This window comes from Heptranchias perlo, chromosome 13, assembly GCF_035084215.1.
Source record: "Heptranchias perlo isolate sHepPer1 chromosome 13, sHepPer1.hap1, whole genome shotgun sequence".
Classification (NCBI taxonomy): domain Eukaryota; kingdom Metazoa; phylum Chordata; class Chondrichthyes; order Hexanchiformes; family Hexanchidae; genus Heptranchias; species Heptranchias perlo.
This window is the reverse complement of record NC_090337.1, coordinates 15,578,114-15,598,731: the sequence shown is the minus strand read 5'-3', so window position 1 is coordinate 15,598,731 and position 20,618 is coordinate 15,578,114. Positions and strand designations below refer to the sequence as shown.

At 40.8% G+C, this 20,618-nt stretch overlaps 1 protein-coding gene across 2 annotated transcripts in view; it reads right to left on the bottom strand.

Annotated features, from left to right (window-relative positions):
• Nucleotides 1-20,267, bottom strand: part of plod2 (procollagen-lysine, 2-oxoglutarate 5-dioxygenase 2) — a 158,908-nt gene extending 138,641 nt beyond the window's left edge. The window contains exon 1 of one of the 2 annotated variants that reach the window (XM_067995028.1): nt 20,018-20,267. In XM_067995028.1, coding sequence (XP_067851129.1) covers nt 20,018-20,132 — 115 coding nt within the window. In that variant the 5' untranslated portion in view covers nt 20,133-20,267. The remainder of the gene's footprint in view (nt 1-20,017) is intronic. The other variant, XM_067995027.1, reaches the window with a different exon arrangement.
• Between the last annotated feature and the right edge of the window lie 351 nt (nt 20,268-20,618).

Sequence of the window (20,618 nt, the reverse complement as noted above, 5' to 3'; positions counted from 1 at the left end):
CCCTAATTCCCTTTACTTCTAGGAAACTGTCTATTTCTGTTTTAAATTTATCTAATGATGTAGCTTCCACAGCTTCCTGGGGCAGCAAATTCCACAGACCTACCACCCTCTGAGTGAAGAAGTTTCTCCTCATCTCAGTTTTGAAAGAGCAGCCCCTTATTCTAAGATTATGCCCCCTAGTTCTAGTTTCACCCATCTTTGGGAACATCCTTACTGCATCCACCCGATCAAGACCCTTCACAATCTTATATGTTTCAATAAGATCGCCTCTCATTCTTCTGAACTCCAATGAGTAGAGACCCAATCTACTCAACCTCTCCTCATATGTCCGCCCCCTCATCCCCGGGATTAACCGAGTGAACCTTCTTTGTACTGCCTCGAGAGCAAGTATGTCTTTTCTTAAGTATGGAGACCAAAACTGTATGCAGTATTCCAGGTGCGGTCTCACCAATACCTTATATAACTGCAGCAATACCTCCTTGTTTTTATATTCTATCCCCCTAGCAATAAAAGCCAACATTCCGTTGGCTTTCTTGATCACCTGCTGCACCTGCATACCAACTTTTTGATTTTCTTGCACAAGGACCCCCAGATCCCTTTGTACTGCAGTACTTTCCAGTCTCTCGCCATTAAGAAAATAACTTGCTCTCTGATTTTTCCTGCCAAAGTGCATAACCTCACATTTTCCAATATATTGCATCTGCCAAATCTCCGCCCACTCACCCAGCCTGTCTATATCCCCTTGCAGGTTTTTTATGTCCTCCTCACTCTCTACTTTCCCTCCCATCTTTGTATCATCTGCAAATTTTGATATGTTGCACTCGGTCCCCTCCTCCAAATCGTTAATATAGATTGTAAAGAGTTGGGGACCCAGCACCGACCCCTGTGGAACACCACTGGTTACTGGTTGCCAGTCCGAAAATGAACCATTTATCCCAACTCTCTGCTTCCTGTTCGATAACCAATCCTCCACCCATGCCAGAATATTACCCCCAATCCCGTGATTTGTTATCTTAAGTAATAATCTTTTATGTGGCACCTTGTCGAATGCCTTCTGGAAGTCTAAATACACTATGTCCACTGGTTCCCCTTTATCCACCCTGTACGTTATATCCTCGAAGAACTCAAGCAAATTTGTCAGACATGACTTCCCCTTCATAAAGCCATGCTGACTTTGTCCTATTAAATTATGCTTATCTAAATGTTCCGTTACTGTCTCCTTAATAATAGACTCCAAAATTTTACCCACCACAGATGTTAAGCTAACTGGCCTATAATTTCCAGCCTTCTGCCTACTACCCTTTTTAAATAACGGTGTTACATTAGCAGTTTTCCAATCTGCCGGGACCTCTCCTGAGTCCAGGGAATTTTGGAAAACTATCACCAAAGCATCCACAATCCCTACTGCCACTTCCCTCAAGACCCTAGGATGGAAGCCATCAGGTCCAGGGGATTTATCCACCTTGAGTCCCATTATTTTACTGAGTACCATCTCCTGAGTGATTTTAATCGTATTTAGCTCCTCCCCCCCCCCCCCCGAGAGTCCCCTGTTTGTCCAGTGTTGGGATATTCTTAGTGTCCTCTACTGTAAAGACTGAAACAAAATATTTGTTCAGCATTTTTGCCATCTCCATGTTTCCCACCATTAATTTCCCGGTCTCATCCTCTAAGGGACCTATGTTTGCCTTAGCCACCCTTTTTCTTTTTATATAACTATAGACAATGTCCCTTAACTGCGTTGCATCATTTAGGCTCCTGTGATAAATATCAAACTTTTAAAGCAAGAATCATTTTGCCCATTCTGTCCCCTTAGTTAGGGATTAGGAGATCAAAGAGAGAAGGAGAGAAAATATTGTGAATGAAAATTGACTGCTTTGGCGCAGTTTCCACAAGAAATGTGCATGAAAGACACATCTTTATCAAAATAAATCAATAGAGGGCAATCACTCTAGCCCACCAAGACACGATTCCTGAAAGCAGTAGCCATTTTCTGAAGCCTGAAGCAGTTTGGCAAATCTACACAAGGGCCTCCACAACAGAAAGCCCTATAGAACACTCATCAATAGCAAGTGTCTGACAACAGTACCAGCTGTTTAAACAATTGTTTTATTAATAGTAGAAATACACAAACATGCTGGGCAGATGTGTCAGTGATGAGGGGGAAAACAAGCCAAGTAACTATAGGGGGGAGAAATCCCTAGGAGCTGTGATCTCTATTTCATGGTACAGCATTCTCCACTTCACAGAATGTCTGAGTGAAGTTGTTACAAACACTTTCCTAATTTTGAAAAATAAGCTGTAAGTGTTTGTCAAAATGTCCAAGTGGTGATGATGGCACAAAGGGTTTAATGAGTTGCTGTCACAGGCTGCAATATTTCCAAATCTGAAGGGAGGATTTTAAAGATTAATTCGACGGAATTTAATATTCTTCAGTATTGACACTGGAATTAAGATAATTCTGATCACTAAACTTTCGGTAGTTGAGGCTGTTATTGGCCTTGCTAAAAATAGATACACAATTTAGAATGTTGAGTTAGAATAAAAGGTCAGTTTTTAAACAGATCTAAGTGTCATCCTGGCTCAGCTGAATCAGAAGTTCTCACACAGAGTCAGAATGTTCTGAGTTCAATTGGCATGACAGACCATAAATCCATTGAAGTTTACAGCACAGAAGGAGGTCAGCTGAATTGCTAGAGCAATCTAAAACTAAGTTCATAGAGAAATTTCACCTAACCGCTCCCCTCACTTTGTGGCAATTTGCGCAACCAGGGGAAATAGTCTTTCCCCTGTTCATTCAGCACACAATCTAGACTGACACCTTAGTGCTATGCTACATTGTAAGAGGTGCCATCTTTTAGATGGCACATTAAACCGAAGCCCAGTCTGACTGGCAGATGGATATAAAAGATTCCGTGGCACCATTTGAACAAGAGTGGAGAGTTCTTCCAATATCCTGGCCAACATTCCTCACTCAATCAAAATCACTACAAGAAACCTCCCATATTAACTAGGTGATTCACTGACCAAAGTGCTTTACAGCCAATTAAGTACTTTTGAAGTGTAGTCACAGTTGTAATGTAGGAAACACGACAGCCAACTTGCGCACAGCAAGACCCCATAAACAGCAATAAAATAAATTACCAGTACTTTACGCAACAAGGTGTAATGATCTTGAATGCACTGTCTGAAAGGGTGATGGAAGCAGATTCAATATTAACTTTCAAAAGGGAATTGGATAAATAACTGAAGGGAAAAAATTTAAAAAGGTAATGGGGAAAGAGCAGTGGAATGGGACTAATTGGATAGTTCTTTCAAAGAGCAGGCACGATGGGCCAAATGGCCTGCTCCTGTGCTGTACCTATGACTGTTTGTGGGACCTTGCTGTGTGTAAATTGGGTACCACATGTGCCTACATAACAGTGAGTGCACTTCAAAAGCAATCGATTGGTTGCAAAGCATTTTGGGTAGCCTTGAGCACATGATAAGGCATTTTATAAATACATATTTTTGCCTTATAGAATGCATAAACACAAAAAAACTAGGTGATCCTGTCTCTTTTTCTGCCTCAAAGACACACACACACACACCAAATATCTTGAGAAATTTAGTGGTGTCGTGAAAAACAGGTCACGGGATATGAGAATGGAGGAAGACTGTTTCATACAGCAGAGCCCTATGAGGACAAGACCTTTCCTTGTTCTCGAGAACAATGCTTAAAAAGTCCAGGATCTGGGTTAATTAAGCAATCTAAGTTATAACATAGCAGTGATAAATCCTATGCTCCCTCGGTGACCATAAAGAGAGCTAGTAAAATAGGCAAAACCAAAACAAGAGTAGGGGCTAAGGCACAGATGGAATTTTGCACTGAGTGTAGAAGCTATGTCTTGGCTGGGTTATGATCATATAAGTGAGCTTTTGTAACACTGACCAATGCAATACATCACCTGGATCAAAATGAACTCAGTGGCAAGAGTTTTCTGCATCTGCCCTCACCATCCTGCAATTTTCCATCCATTACAGTGAATCGCAGAGAGACAACTGCAGAGGCAGAAAAGTCTAGGCAATGGCTCCATAGTTGGGTCAGCAAGTTTGCAACTACATTTTCCCTTTCCATCAGTAGCTAAATGTAGGCGAATTGAGGATTTGAAAGAAAGCCTACAAACTTTAGATCTAGTGGCAAAATTGGTATGCATTATGCAGACGAGATAATAGCACTTGCAGGAGGGCACAATGCCACCCACCAAGCCAAGGAGTATATCCAAGTTCATCTTTATGTGAAGGATGACCATTTCTGTGAAACGTTTACTTTATAAAGTACTATTTCACATTCTGACTGAATTATAAGGCTCTAGAATGCATCCGTTAGACCATCTTGTCTACAGTTCTGGTCGCCACGTTTGCAATACAAAGGGTATAGAAAGTGATTCCAAATGTAATAGGAGATGAGTTATGAGAAAATACGACAGTTTATTTTCTAATGTACTAGAGGGATGAACTTTGGTAGGATAACCGGTCTTTTGAAATACTTGAGTTTACTTTCTCATCCTCAAGTGATTCTACATTCTTTACAGTGTGGAAAAAAGATGATTAAGGAGAGGGATTTTTAAAGTATACAAAATATTAAATGATAAAGATAACATAACCAGATTACTTCAAGTATGCCAAAGAAGTGGAGCAGTGGGCATAAAAATAAAATTAAAAGTAAAAACAGAAAAAGAAAAAACTGTCAAGAATGATACATTTGGAATAATCTACTAAGCAAGGTAATAAAGGCAAAAACATTGAGGTCATTTAAGATACAACTATATACCATGATGGGAGAGTTAATGTACTAGAGGGATGAGCTTTGATAGGCTAACTGGTCTTTTCTTATCCTTGACTTATGTTCTCAGAAAAAGTGCTGCTGTTCCTCAATACCCGACATGTAGTTTCATCCATGCATTCTCCAAAATCCCAGAAGCGCATTCCAAAACAAGTTTCCATATGTTCCTGATTTGGTCAGTGTTGGTGCGGCAAATGTGCCAGATGCAAAAATATCTGGTCTCAGCCTAACGTACTTATAAAGCAGTACCATTTTTCAGTGATTGGCTTCCACTTTAAAATCTTGATCAAAGTCATCAACAACAATTACAAACTCGCATCCAATTTTTCAGTAACAAGGAGCCACCTGCTCAATTTACCCCTTCCCCTAAAGGCCGTAACTAATAATTCGGTTAAAATTTCACAGGCACCATCCACACTCCCTGGTACTTTCTCCAAGTGACCACTATTCCTGTGTGAGCCTAAGCAGGCAATTCAACTATTCAAGGTCACAATTGAGCCTGACCGGATGTCCACAGACTTGCACTTTCAGTAAGGCTCGTTGAATGACCTCCACTATGGCAAAAAGTAGGTTACGTATTATGGAAAGAGAACAAAACTGCTTTGAACTCTTCACTAAGTAATTATATGCACATGGAGTGATTCCACAGCAGTAACCTCATCCCTGGGTTTGCTTCCACTCTTTCACATTTGAACCTTAATTTTAAAACAGAACGAATGGCAATAAACTGACAAATCAATCTCCCTGCCATGCAAATGTGTGTATCAAATTGTGATTTAGTTGCAAGTTATCCAGCCATTCTCACTACCAAAATAAAAATTGTACTTCACAGGAAGTACAAATGCCTGCGACCATTTTCCCAACTTAATCCCACTGACGCACACTTCTAACCCAATGGTTGCTCAGCTGACATTTGAAAGCATTTGGAAAATCTGAAAGCTGTATTTTATCACGATAGGAAAAAAATGTATATAGTTACTTAGGAACAAAATACTGGCTTTCAATCATCTCTTTGAGACCAAAAGCAAAATACTGCAGATGCTGGAAATCTGAAATAAAAACAGAAAATGCTGGAGAAGCTTAGCAAGTCAGGCAGCATCTGTGGCGAAAGAAACAGAGTTAACCTTTCAGGTCAAAGATCTTTCGTCAGAACTGGAAGATGTTAAGAGTTAAAGTTTTTGAGCAAGTATAGAGCCAGGTAATGGTGGGGGGAGGGAGGGGTGGGGAGGAAAGAACAAAAGGGAAGGTCTGTGATACGGTGGAGGGCAAGAGTGATTAAATGACAAAAGGGATGAAGGGAAGACAAGGAAGGTGATAATGGGACAGGTTAAGAAACAAAAGATAGATCAGGAGTAGCTGTAAATGGCAGCAGCAGAACCATTACCAGCTGACCGAAAAAAATGGGAGTAGTGGTTATGATCTGAAGTTATTGAAATCGTGGTTGTAAATTGCCTAAACGAAAGATAAGGTGCTGTTCCTCGAGCTTACGTTAAGCTTCATTGGAACAGCGTAAGAGGTCGAGGACAGAGAGGTTAGAGTAGGAGTGGGAAGGGGAATTAAAATGGCAAGCGACCGGCAGGTCTGGGTCATGCTTGCGGACAGAGTCGAAGTGTTCAGCAAAGCGATCACCCAATCTGCGTTTGATCTCCCCAGTGTAGAGGAGACTGCATTGTGAGCAGCGAATACAGTATACTAAATTGAAAGAAGTGCAAGTAAACCGCTGTTTCACCTGGAAGGGGTGTTTGGGGCCCTGGACGGTGGGAAGGGAGGAGGTGAAGGGGCAGGTGTTGCATCTCCTGTGCTCGCACGGGAAGGTGCCATGGGGAAGAGAGCTGGTGATGGAAGAATGGATTAGAGTGTCGCGGAGGGAGCGGTCCCTTTGGAATGTTGAAAGGGGAGGGGAGGGGATGATGGTGGGATCGCACTGGAGGTGGCGTTGGATGATACTTTGAGTGTGGAAGCTGGTGGGGTGGAAGGTGAGGACAAGGGGGACCCTATCATGGTTCTGGGAGGGAAGGGAAGGGGTGAGGGCAGAAGTGTGGTAAATAGGACGGACATTGTCGAGGGCCCTGTCAACTACAGTGAAGGGGAATCCTCGGTTGAGGAAAAAGGAAGACATATCGGAAGCACTGGTGTGGAAGGTGGTATCATCAGAACAGACGTGACGGAGACACAGAAACTGGGAGAAGGGAATAGAGTCCTTACAGGAAGCGGGGTGGGAGGAAGTTTAATCAAGGTAGCTGTGGGAGTCTGTGGACTTATAATAGATATTGGTTGACAACCTATCCGCAGAAATGAGAAGTTGAAGAAGGGAAGAGTTGGAGATGGACCATGTGAAGGCGAGGGAAGGGTGGAAATTGGAAACAAAGTTGACAAAATTTTCCAGTTCGGAGCGAGAGCTGGAAACTGCACCGTTCTCTTCCAGGGCCCCAAACACTCCTTCCAGGTGAAATAGCGGTTTACTTGTACTTCTTTCAATTTGGTATACTGTATTCGCTGCTCACAATGTGGTCTCCTCTACAATGGGGAGACCAAACGCAGACTGGGTGATCGCTTCGCTGAACACCTCCACTCTGTCCGCAAGCATGACCCAGACCTGCCAGTCTCTTGCCATTTTTATTCCCCTTCCCACTCCTACTCTGGCCTCTGCCTTGTACACTGTTCCAATGAAGCTCAATGTAAGCTCGATGAACAGCACCTCATCTTTCGTTTAGGCACTTTACATACTTCCGGACTCAACAATGATTTCAGTAACTTCAGATCATAACCACTGCTCCCATTTTTTTCGGTCAGCTGGTAATGGTTCTGCTGCTGCCATTTACAGCTACGCCTGATCAATCTTTTGTTTCTTAACCTGTCCCATTACCACCTTCCTTGTCTTGCAGCATCATCCCTTTTGTCATTTAATCATTCTTGCCCTCCACCGGATCACAGACCATCCCTATTGTTCTTTCCTCCCCACCCCTCCCTGGCTCTATCCTTGCTCAAAAACTTTAACTCTTAACATCTTCCAGTTCTGACCTGAAACGTTAACTCTGTTTCTTTCTCCACAGATGCCACCTGACTTGCTGAGCTTCTCCAGCATCTTCTGTTTTTATTTCATCTCTTTGGGATAATATGTTAAGTCAGCACATTACTTAACATTGGCAGCACAAACAGATGTGACTAACCACTACCAAGTGACATTGTAGAAATTTAGCCAAGAAAAGTCAAACACTTGATTCACGGAATGTCTACAGCCTTATTAAAAAAGAAAGCGACCACTGAGCCTTTTTCAGATTAAAATCAGCCACTTCAATTATTAAAGGAGCATTATCAGGCAAAATTCTTGAGCCATCTAGCTTTAAAACCTCAGCTGAAATTCTGCCACTGGAAAGAAACTTAAAATAAATGCTGTAGTTGTTAAACTGCAAAAATGTATTATTTTAATCTACCAGAGACAGAGTGGCTGAGCACTTGGCCAAGTATCAGCTGATCATAGAGAGTCAACGTGGATTTGTGAAGGCTGGGTCATATCTGACTGATCTAGTTGAATTTTTTTTTAAGTCACTAGCCTGGTAGATAGGCAAATCTTTATTTCTCATTACCTGTCACTAGAAACTCGTTCCTTTCTTCTCTGTCCCATAGAGACCAGGTTAACCAAACTTGTAACATGTTTCACTCTGCATCATACAGGCAGCTGCAGCATGTTCTGACACTGGTGAAGTAGGACATGGGTGTAACAAGCTTTTGCCTTCCTAGGCCATATAGTATGCACCATGGAGATTCTCATCGAACGGCTGTAATCGGCGTAAACTCACCATCTTTGTTATTTCGATATGTGGGGGGGGGGGGGGCGTGGCCAGTTTTCTGGGCCGGCTTCAGCGAGATTTTTTTTGAGCCACGCAAAAGACTGCGGAAACTCGAATTATGCTGGCCATTCATTATGCCCAGTGTAAATCGAAATTCCGATATTTTGTGCTGATTCGGCTGCATTGCGCTGAAAAAGCCAGCGCAATCTAGTGGAAACTCTGGGCCATAAAGTCCCCCTTAATTTGCGTATATTTCAAACTGCTGAAACTAACACATCTTGGTGTACTAATTTAGGAATTTATTTGCCAATTAGGCAACAGCGTTATAAGTAGCCCTTTCCAAACCTCCAGGGCCACAAAATACAAATAGGACAAACCAGCAAAAAAGAAACATGAAACATAAATAGGAGTGAGTTGCCTGGGCTTCCGTTGCCAGGGCTCAGGCTGCACGACAATGCCCCTGAAGTAGGGAATTTGTAGAACAGAGGTGAGCAATTTCAGTGTGCCGACTCCAAAGTCCAGCAGTAGGTGCTACGGGACGGACTGAAGCGTGGTGCGCCCTACGCAAAGGCCCAATGGGGAAAAGCCACCGTGTAAGGCTGCCCCACCTTGTATTGTACACCATAAATCATAAGAAATACTGTATTTAAATTGTAATATTGAGATCACTTTGTGCACGATCTGTAATGTATTGGTTTGAATTGTACTGGTTTGGATTTGTGATATTTACATAGAATTTAAAGATACACACAGTTCAATGAAATAAAGTATATTTTGAAATTAAAAAAAGCAATTTCACATGTTGGTACGAAAGTTAACTTTCCCACTGAGGAGTCTATCTCTGTGTTCAAGGTAATGTTTTCAAACATGTGACACACCTTTGAACCTGTTCACAAAAAAACAAGAAATTAAAAAAAAGAAAAAATATTCGCATTTATATAGCACTGTTCACAACCTCTGGACATCCCAAAGCGTTTCACAGTCACATATCTAACCTATATAGGTAATTTAAGGTAATTAGCAAAAGAACCAGAGGGGAGATGAGGAGAATTTTTTTTTAAATGCTGCGAGTTGTTATGATCTGGAATGCACTGCCTGAAAGGGTGGTGGAAGCAGATTCAATAGCAACTTTCAAAAAGGGAATTGGATACATACTTAGAATCATAGAATGGAGAGCAGGAACAGAGAGACCTGGGGGTATAAGTACACAAATTGTTGATGGTCTCAGGACAAGTTGAGAAGGCGGTTAAAAAAGCATGTGGGATCCTTGGCTTTATAAACAGAGGCATAGAGTACAAAAGCAAGGAAGTTATGCTAAACCTTTATAAAACACTGGTTAGGCCTCAGCTCGAGTATTGTGTTCAATTCTGGGCACCAAACTTTAGGAAGGATGTCAAGGCCTTAGAAAGGGTGCAGAAGAGATTTACTAGACTGCTTCCAGGGATGAGGGATTTTAGTTATGTGGAGAGACTGGAGAAGCCGGGGTTGTTCTCCTTAGAACAGAGAAAGTTAAGAGGAGATTGATAGGTGTTCAAAAATCATGAATAGTTTTGCTACAGTAATTAAGGAGAAAATGCTTCCAGTGGTAGAAGGGCCAGTAACCAGAGGACACAGATTTAAGATGATCAGCAAAAGAGCCAGAAGTGAAAAAAATGTACGCAGCGAGATGTTGTGATCTAGGAATGCACTGCCTGAAAGGGTGGAAGCAGATTTAATAGTAACATTCAAAAGAGAATTGGATAAATACTTGAAGGGGAAAAATTTGCACGGCTATGGGGAAAGAGCAGGGGAGTGGGACTAATTGGATAGCTCAAAGAGCCAGCACAGGCACGATGAGCTGAATGGCTACCTTATGTGCTTTATGACTCTTAAAAAGGTCACTAGCTGGTAAAGGATCTTGCACTGTTCATAAGCAGAGGGGTGTACCATAATGCCAGTGACAACAGTTGTGTCACTAACCACAGATATCTGAAATCTGAATGTTAAGTAAAAAAAAAATGCAATGTTAAATTTTTCAGTGCAGCACAAACATCCTGACAAACTGACCTGTCCTTCATTCATTTTAGAAAGAACTTTTCCAAAAGTTAGGAAAAAAAAGGTAGCAGGAAAATGCCAAACAAAAAGTAGAACTGAAAATAGCAAAAAGAAAAGCAAATGAAAAGAAAGGAACCGACAACAAGGAGGGAGCATAAAAAGAAATTGGATATCAAATACGACGATTGCTAACAATGGACACCAAAGAATATTTAAAGCATATACAATGCATAATGACGACCTGTCAGACATAATTTTATCCACAAGACAGCCCCCAAAACACATGCAACAAAGTCGTGACTGAATTATTACCAGCGCTGAGTAAGCTATCTATCATATCCCACAAGTTAAATGGTTAAACGATACATTTATAGTTGCAATCCATCCTTTGTGATAAAACTCCAGTGCAGCTAAAGGCAGTGCAAGCTTTTGCTTATTGTTCTTATTTTGAGTTTGGACTGTGATGGGGCACAATTTCCATGAACGTTTCCATACTTAACGGCCATAACATTAGCATTTGGTATGAACTGTGTAATGTCATGAAACAAAGCCATGTACAACTGAACAGACAGTCCTTGGCACACTAACTAGAAACAGCGAACTGTTCAAAATAACATCTGTAGCTGCATGACAGCATATTTCATTTATTAACTGCTAAGAAAAATTATTGAATCAAAATGAATACTTAAAAGTTAAGGCAGAAATGATGTAACTCCTAACGAGGTTTTCATTTTTATTTTCTATTATTTTCTGAAATTCCTCTCATGGATGCCACAAAAGAAACTTCTGGAGCATGTGAATTAGTTGCAAAACATTTTATATGCTGTACTAATGTAAGAAAAGCTGTGCAACTGAGGCAAGCCTAGAAATCTTTGTAAGTACTGTACTGAAAAGTCTGACATGTCCAAAAATGTTTTTGCCAATGTTAAAAGGTACTGCAAAAAAAATCATTACTAAATCTCCAAGCTCATAATGTTCACTGAAAGAGGACTGTACATCCTGAAAAAGCTAATAAAAGGCTAGAGAGCATATATTAAGAAGAATTTTGAGGCTATGATGTGGGTGAAACAACCAGTGATTCCGACACGTACTTTGAAGTAAATTCACCATTTGTAAATCATGGTCTGTGGTACTCAACACAAAACTCAAAATGCATTAAATGCAAGATTCAACACAGAATTACACTTTCCATTCTTAACATTGTTTATGTTCAGGCATCTTTGATGTTGTGTCAAATTGCTACATTATTACATGCAGCAACACTCAAGGATAAAAAGTAAAAGGTTTAGCATTCAGCTGAAACAATTTCTCCGACATTTCCCTTCTCGGGGGTGATCTGATTGAGGTTTATAAAATAACGAAGAGACTAGATTGTATTTACATGGACCAATTATGTCAATTTAATAGGTTAGGGAGGACCAGGGATCACACTTACAAGTTGCGCAAGGACAGAACTAGCTTGAATGTTAGGCAGTCCTTTTCCCAGAGAATAATGGACATGTGGAATAGGTTGTCAGCTCATGCGGTGAATGCTGACACGCTGTATTCCTTCAAGAGAGAGCTGGACCTGTTCCTGGCGGAGATCCCCTTGTACAAGAGGTAGGTTCCTGTAATATAAAATCAAGGTCAATGTGCTCTCCTGGCCTAGTTCTGATCGCCCAAATGGCTGGGAGAGGAATTTTTCAGATTTTTTTTTCTCTAATTGGCCTGGGTTTTTCTCAGTTATTTTGACTCTTCCAGCAGATGGCGGTGGATAGGGAGTGTCTGTATCATGATGCATAAGGCATCACAACTGTACGGGACAGGTAAGGTGGACCAGTTGGTCTTTTCCTGTTCCATCATTTTCATATGTTTGTGTGGTGCGCATTGGAGGGCTACTTCAAAGCAATCTGAACATTTAAAGCATTGATCGAGAATGGCAAATACATTATGGTGGTTCTAGTTGCTCTAACTGTCTCATCGAATCTACAACCAAGTCAGGTTTTAAGATCATGCAAATGTCACAGTGAGGGTTAGCGACCATAAATATGGTCCCCAAGAATTCATCCGTTGAAACCTGCCTCCACATTAACATAGGTGAGACATCAAAATGGATTATCTGGTCATTTAAATCATTGCTGTGTGCAAGACCTTGCTGTGTGCAAATTGTGTGGCTGGCATGTTTGCCTATATAAACAGTGATTACACTTTAAAAGTAACTAATTGGTTGCGAGGTGTTTTGGGATATCCTGGGGATATGCAAGACCCTATATAAATGCAAAGACGTTCTTTATTTCTTACTCAATTTGAAGGTGTTGTGAGTAAAGCCAGAGCAACAAGAACATGAAGAACGAGTCTCGGTGTCTTTACATCAATGTCCACCATTTGGAAACCCAGTAATCAGACATAAGCACTGTTCGGTAATAACTAGTTTGGGATTTTTGGAAAATGAATGATTCTTTCACTCTTCAGTTAGTGTATCCGTTCACTCCTGTACGCAATCTGATATTGTAGACAGCAAAATCCTTCCAGGTGCCTCAAACAAGATTGCTGTAATTATATTAATTGTTTCCTATAACACCCTCACAGCCGGAAATGGTGATTCCAGGTATCCACTGAACATGTAGCAGAAGTTGATGAGAATACTTTTGGTGAGATGAAGCTGCTTCACACATTGCCACTCAGCCAAAACCAAGTTATTGTCCTTGCCTGGGAAATCTACACACGATTTGCTCTCCTCTATACTCGTTTGTAATCAAAGTCAACTGCCCATTCACAAGAGATACTTTTAAACTCACAAAGGGCATATAGTACAGCGAGGAACTTAAAGCAACTAAGATTAGTAAAGAAAAAGTACTGGAGAAATTAATGGGACTAAAAGCCGACAAATCCCCTGGACCTGATGGCCTGCATCCCTGGGTTTTAAAAGAGGTGGCTGCAGAGATAGTGGATGCATTGGTTAGGATCTTCCAAAATTCCCTAGATTCTAGAACAATCCCCGTGGATTGGATGGTAGCACATGTAACCCCGCTATTCAAGAAAGGAGGGAGAAAACAGGGAACTACAGGCCAGTTAGCCTGACATCAGTAGTAGGTATTAAGCACATAGTAACAGGGCACTTAGAAAATTATAATATGGTTAGAGTCAACACGGTTTTATGAAAGGGAAATCGTGTTTGACAAATCTATAGAGTTTTTTGAGGGTGTAACTAACAGGGTAGATAAGGGGGAACCAGTGGATGTAGTATATTTGGATTTTCAACATGCATTCGATAAGGTGCCAAGAGGTTGCAAAGGGATATAGACAGGTTAAGTGAGTGGGCGAGAAGGTGGCAGATGGGGTATAATTTGGGAGAATGTGAAATTATCCACTTCGGTAGGAAGAATGGAAAAGCAGAATATTTTTTTAAAAGGTGAGAGACTAAGAAATGTTGGTAGTCAGACGGATTTGGGTGTCCTTGTACATGAGTCACAGAAAGTTAGCATGCAAGTACAGCAAGCAATTAGGAAGGGAAATGGTATGTTAGCCTTTAAAGCAAGGGGGTTGAACTATAAGAGTAAGGTGGTCTTACTGCAATTATATAGGGCTCTGGTGAGACCACACCTGGAGTACTGTGTACAGTTTTGGTCTCCTTACCTAAGGAAGGATATACATGCCTTAGAGGGGGTGCAACAAAGGTTTACTAGATTGATTCCTGGGATGAGGAGGGTTGTTCTACGAGGAGAGATTGAGTAGAATGGGCCTATGTTCTCTGGAGTTTAGAAAAATGAGAGGTGATCTCATTGAAACGTATGAAATTCTGAGCAGGCTTGACAGGGTAGATGCTGAGAGGCTGTTTCACGTGGCTGAAGAGTCTAGAACAAGGGGTCATAGTCTCAAGATAAGGACCGAGATAAGGAAATATTTCTTCACTCAGACGGTTGTGAATCTTTAGAGTTCTCTACCCCAGAGGGCTGTGGATGCTCAGTCATTGAGTATATTCAAGACTGAGATTGTTAGATTTTGAACACTAAGGCAATCAAGGGATATGGGAATAGGGCGGGAAAGTGGAGTTGAGGTAGATCAGCCATGAACTTACTGAATGGCGGAGCAGGCTCAAGGGGCCGTATGGCCTGCTCCTGCTCCTATTTCTATTTCTTATGTTCTTAGTATCTGGGTGGCAACATTTAACCCTTGAATTACCACTAAATACGGAGCTACTATGGAGCTCAAGGATATTTAAGAATACTATTCTTGCTTACTTTAGTCAGATTCATCCCCTCCAATAATCATCTTAACTGGTGTTTTAAACAATGCTTTCTAATTCTTTATAGCTCGTTTGTGGATTAAAAAAAAATATAGCTTACTTTATCTTTTGTTCTCAATTCAGGGTTCAAGTTGATCGAAAAAATAAATGAGGATTCATTTTTTGGAAAGCATTAGTGAAACAATATTTCATAAATCAAACTTAAGCTCGTCGGGTCCAACGCACCATCCAAAGCATTCTGGCTAGCCCATACAAATATACCCCACACATTGTCAGCTGTGGTTCAGTTGGTTGCATTCTCACCTCTGAGTCACAAGGCTTTGGGTTCAATTCCACTCCAGAGACACGTGCACAAAATCTAAGCTGATACTTCCTATGCAGTACCGAGGGAGTGCTGCACTGATTGCCGTTTTTCAGATGCGATGTTAAACCGAGGCCCCCTCAGGTGGACATAAAAGATCCATGACACTATTTTGAAAAGACACTAGTTTGCCGATATTTATCCCTCAACCAACATCACTAAAAACAGATTATCTGGTCATTATCACACTGCTGTTTGTGGGAGCTTGCTGTGCACAAATTGTCATGTTTCCTACATTGCAACAGTGATTACACTTCAAAAATATTTAATTGACTGTAAACCGCTTTGGGGTGTCCTGAGGTCGTGAAAGGCACTGTATAAATACAAGTCTTTCTTTTTTTCTTTCTTTTGAGAAAACCACGCAAATCCAGTGAAAATACATGCACTGGTTTTAAAAAGATTTTTGCACTGTCCCAGTAAATATATCTTCCTACTGATGGGAGTCTGGCCACGTCCACTGCTTCAGCCTGTTGCCTACTTACATTTCACATGTATTTGTTTCCCCCTCGTCATGCTTTTACACTGATGTCATTTTACTGACCTTATACCCCCATCCATATTTTTGCATAGCCATATCTGGCTGACTCCACATTTGTATCCTATAAACACTACAGCACAAAAGCATTGGCCCAGTTTTTCCTGATTTGATTGCAAAAAGCCAAAGGGAGTGTTTCCCTCAATAGTTTATTTAATGTTTTTTTTTCCTCTTAAAATGTATCTATTATTTCATGGTGACACAGGTTAGATTCTCTGTTGACCACAAGAAGATTTTGGGGGATTTTTTTTTGCTGGGTCTTTTAAATGCAAATAAGAGATCAGAATATAAGTATGGTTCTCCGATTACCTGGTTTCCATGAACAGAAGCTCTGGAAGTGTTAAATGTGAATTTTGGATTAAATTACACATCAGGCCGCAGTCACAACATGATCAACAATCCTAGGCACGCTGCTGTTTTGTTTCAGAGAGGCTGTACTGAGTAACTGAATTATGGATAATAAACCAATCAGCAACTAAGGGCTACATAACTCCTAAACGGCATACTAGACTGAACTTGTTGTCTATTGGACGTCACTACTACTCTGCCTTCCTGCCGTCATCCCAGGCTTGAATCTGTCTTGAATAAGCCCACAGCTACCCTCTGGGCCTCTCTTGGCATTCTCGAAAGATCCATCGAGCTGCCCAAATCCCGCTCACCCATCATCAAGTTCTAGACAATCTACACTGGCCCCTGGTCCGTCAACACTTCAAATTTATAATTCTCATCCTCCTGTTTAAATCTGTTCATGGCCTCACCAGCCCCCCCCCTCTCCCTGTAACTTTCTCCAGCCTGACAACCTCCACCAAATTCCCCCCCACCCCAAACTCTCTGTTCCTCCGACCTCTCTTACGTCCCAACACCATTGGCGGCCATGCCTTCAGCTATCTAGGTCCCACTGTTGGCCAGGGGCTGCAGAAACTACTGAGTTTATTTTGAATTGCTGACACACAGGCAAAAGCAACTTTTGAACTGAAGTAACCTGAGTTCAGTCGCTGGCCTGAGCTGGCTGGAACCGGTTTGAATTAGCTAAGTTTTGTGAAAGACAAAGGAGATGTGATAAGACACAAGTCCTTATTTAGAAAAGGAGTAATGAGGTAATGCGACCTAAGTCCTTGGGACAGAGCCAATGAGGAGAAGACACAGACTAAGCGAGCAAGCCTAAATCAAAGGGAGAGAGAGACAGCACAGCTTGAAGAGATAAGATTCAGAATAAGAATGAAGAACCTGGGATGTGGAGCCACAGCGAAGACTCCGGAGACCAACCATCGCAAAAGTGGAAGAACCTATGTCAGGGACATAGAGACGACGTCGAAAGAGAGAGAGAACAGAACGCCTGGCCAGCATCAGATCTCCTTTTCGGATATTATCCTTTATATTCTGTGACCACTCAGGGAGTGTCAGAGAAACCTAGTGCGTGTGCGTTTAGATCCCAGTTTGGATATAAAACTGTATAACCTGGTGCAAACTGCATGTCTATATCTAACCAGACATATAAGCTATATGTATATGATCTAACAACATTAATAAATCGAATTGAGAGTTAAGAGACAATTGACTCTTCTCTTCTTTGTACTAAGATAATAACCCCCGTAACCGGTGACCTCCGGTCAACACCACGCTTGCGGAGTTCCCTCCCTAAACCTACCCATCTCCCTCTCCTCCTTTAATACTCTTCTTAAAACCCATCTCTTTCACCAAGCTTTGGGTCACCCTTCATAATAGCTCCTTCTTTGGTTCGGATCCATTTTTTTTCCAGATTACACCCCTGTGGAGCACCTTGGAATGTTTTTCTACAATAAAGCCACTGTATGAATGCAAGTTGTTTTTGAACGGTTTTGATTTAGTTTCCATAATAGATCACATTTCCATTTATCTCAACATTTTTTTTCTATTCAATATCAGCATCAAATACTCCCAAATCAGGTATAATACAAGGTAGATGCAGAATACTCCTTTGATACTATCTGAATTATGTACCTTACACCTGTTCCCTGTTGCAAAAACATGTCATCTGCCACATCTGAGTGAAACTGATGCTTCAGTACCAAATTATAGACAAATTTCTACCGTGAAATGACACCTACAAGGAGCTAGATAAAGGCAATCCACACGGAGCTACAAGTCTCAATATTTTTATCCCATTATTCTGGGCTGAATTTAGACCTTAAAAGGTGAAAGCATAATAATGTCCAAACCCACTGCACACTTGTTTGCACAACTTGCTTGAATAGCAAATTACAGTTTTTATAGCACCATTTTATAGAGACTGGACACTTTGCATTTTAATGCTCTGGCATCTATCCAGACAAGTGGAATTTGGTGGGGTACACAATCAGAGCGAGAATATCACTCATACTTAGGAGTCAGAAATAAAGGCAATAGAAGAGCAAGATTCATTATATGGATGATGTGTGGAAAAAGAAAACAGAGACCCTCCTTCTCATCCATAGCACCCGTTCTACTCTTTAGCTGCCCACATATCTTTACCTTTTCCTCACCATCCCTTCCTACAGACACCTTATCATCTTTCCTCTTCACCACCTCCCACACTTCTCCTTACTTGAGCTTTCATTTAATCGTTACATTCTATGCATTTATTCCTCAACCAAAACCACTATAAAAAAAACATTATTTGTGGGTCCTTGCTGTGCATAAATTGGCTGCCACATTTGCTTAAATTACAACAGTGACTACAGTTCAAAATAATTCATTGGCTGTGAAGTGCTTTGGGACGTCCCGAGGATGTGAAAGGCACTATATAAATATATGTTTTTTTTATTCTTAAATCAAAAAAAATTATACTTAAAATATGCAGAGAAGTTAAAATCACTCTTACAGCAATAACATATTATGGATCGAGGATCAAAATCAGCTAGTAGTTCTTTGAACACAAACATCCCATTTGTATATCATTCCTCAATTAAAAGGAACACATCAGGACAATTATAAAAGCTACACACTAATTCACTTTTGCTCATCGCCGATCCCAAGGTACACAGCCGAGGTCAGGAGCATATCATGCAGGAAATGATAAATACAAATCCATATCCTACCATTCCATGACATAAATAAATCAATGCTTAAAACAGGAAGTTATATCACTTTTTTTGGGGGGGGGTAAATACTACAGTTTGTGTGCTTTGACATCACGAGCAGTGAAACAGCTTCTTTTTTACAACTTCTAAAGGCAGCTCTGGGCTTGATCTAAAGTCTACATGCCATTTAAATACCAATAATAAAAGATTTACCCCAAAAGCATTTCCTGGGGAGGGGGAAGGAGCAGATACTTTTGTGAGGTCAACAAGTTCACTGGGTTCATTTAAAGATACTTTGCTCTTGCAAATATGGAGCAGAAAATTTTGCTTTACTGACATAGGTGATGAAAATGCCAAGATTGTTTTCAAATAAGTATACGAATAAAGATTTGGAAAATTTGAGAAGCACTACATTTAGCAGCAGAATTATGTGCTGCTTCTCATGGAGACAGCTCAATTGTCCATCTTTTCCAAAAAAATAAATCGGGACAGTTTTTGTGTCTAAAGTAAACACTCTGTCTCGTCTTGTAAAAGCAACATCTGACCAGGATGAAAATTAATGAATAGAGTAGATTTTGCCACAATCCACAAGGAATTAACTTGCAAATTCATAACTTTGGGAGCTTTTTATTTCAGGTGTAAAGCAGTGCATCATTCCAACATACAAATCCCGCCCGCCCCGACCTTTAACATTAAAACGTACAGCTGGAAACTAGTTTGTAAATTAGGGATCTTATTTATCTGGTTTAAAAAAAACGGACAGAGCCTTAAGTCAGTTCTGGGAAGGAGAGATCCCTGTAAATAACTCATCAAAACACAACCGTGGAAATAACAAATATAACATTTAAACTTCGTTTTGGCAGAAAGGGAAAAAAAAAACAAAACTGGCAGGCAAACTTTAGCTCATCCTAGTTTTCTGACCAACTTATAAAAATGAGAAATCAATCATAATCAATCAATTCTGTGAAACTTAACTTATAAAAATGTAGAAATTAATCATAATTAATTAATCAATAGCACATTGATTCCAAAATTTTAAAAATCCAAACCAAATTAACTTTACGAATTCACACAAATATCCAGCTTGGATTTAAGCAAAATTGTATGAAGGAGTTTGGGGGGGGGGGTCACAAATCTCTTCTTTAAAAAATTCATTCGTTCACCTTTTTTAGAAAATAATAAGAAAATAATACATATATATTGTTGCTCACCGTTAGTGATGGCCGGTTGTTCTGAAGCTGAGGAGTTTACTGGAAAGAGCGTTATTAGAAGTCTCAGTAAGAAGGGAAGAATAAGGCGCCCGAGGCGGTACATCGCCATCTCCATCAGCTCCACCGACTGAGAGACAGACAGACAGACACAGACACAGACAGAGGCGGGCGGACAGCCCAGCGCGCGCTCTCGCGAGACCAGCGGGCACGCGCGTCCCAACTTTACCCAAAGAGAGCACAAAGTTTGGAAGTTGTTGTGTTTGTAGCGGGGAGTTTGCGCACCAATCTCCATGTGTCTCGCTTTTCACAGCGAGCTGCTGCTGGAAGTACTGAAGGAGGAGCATACTGACTGACTGACTGACAGTCCCACCTACTCACTGCCAGAAGGGCTTGCACCATGCACTTTAAATAACTTCCACTCACTCTAAATCTCTTCTTTTATTTTAAAAAAAACCTTTGCTTTAAATCTAAATTAAACATAGGTGGAGCTGCCAGTCAGTGGTTTAGGAGAGGCAGGGGGCAATAAAGAAAGCTTTCAAATAAATAACTGATGAGTCTCTTATCTCTGTTGAAATGCATGGGAGCTTTTCTTTTTTGGAAA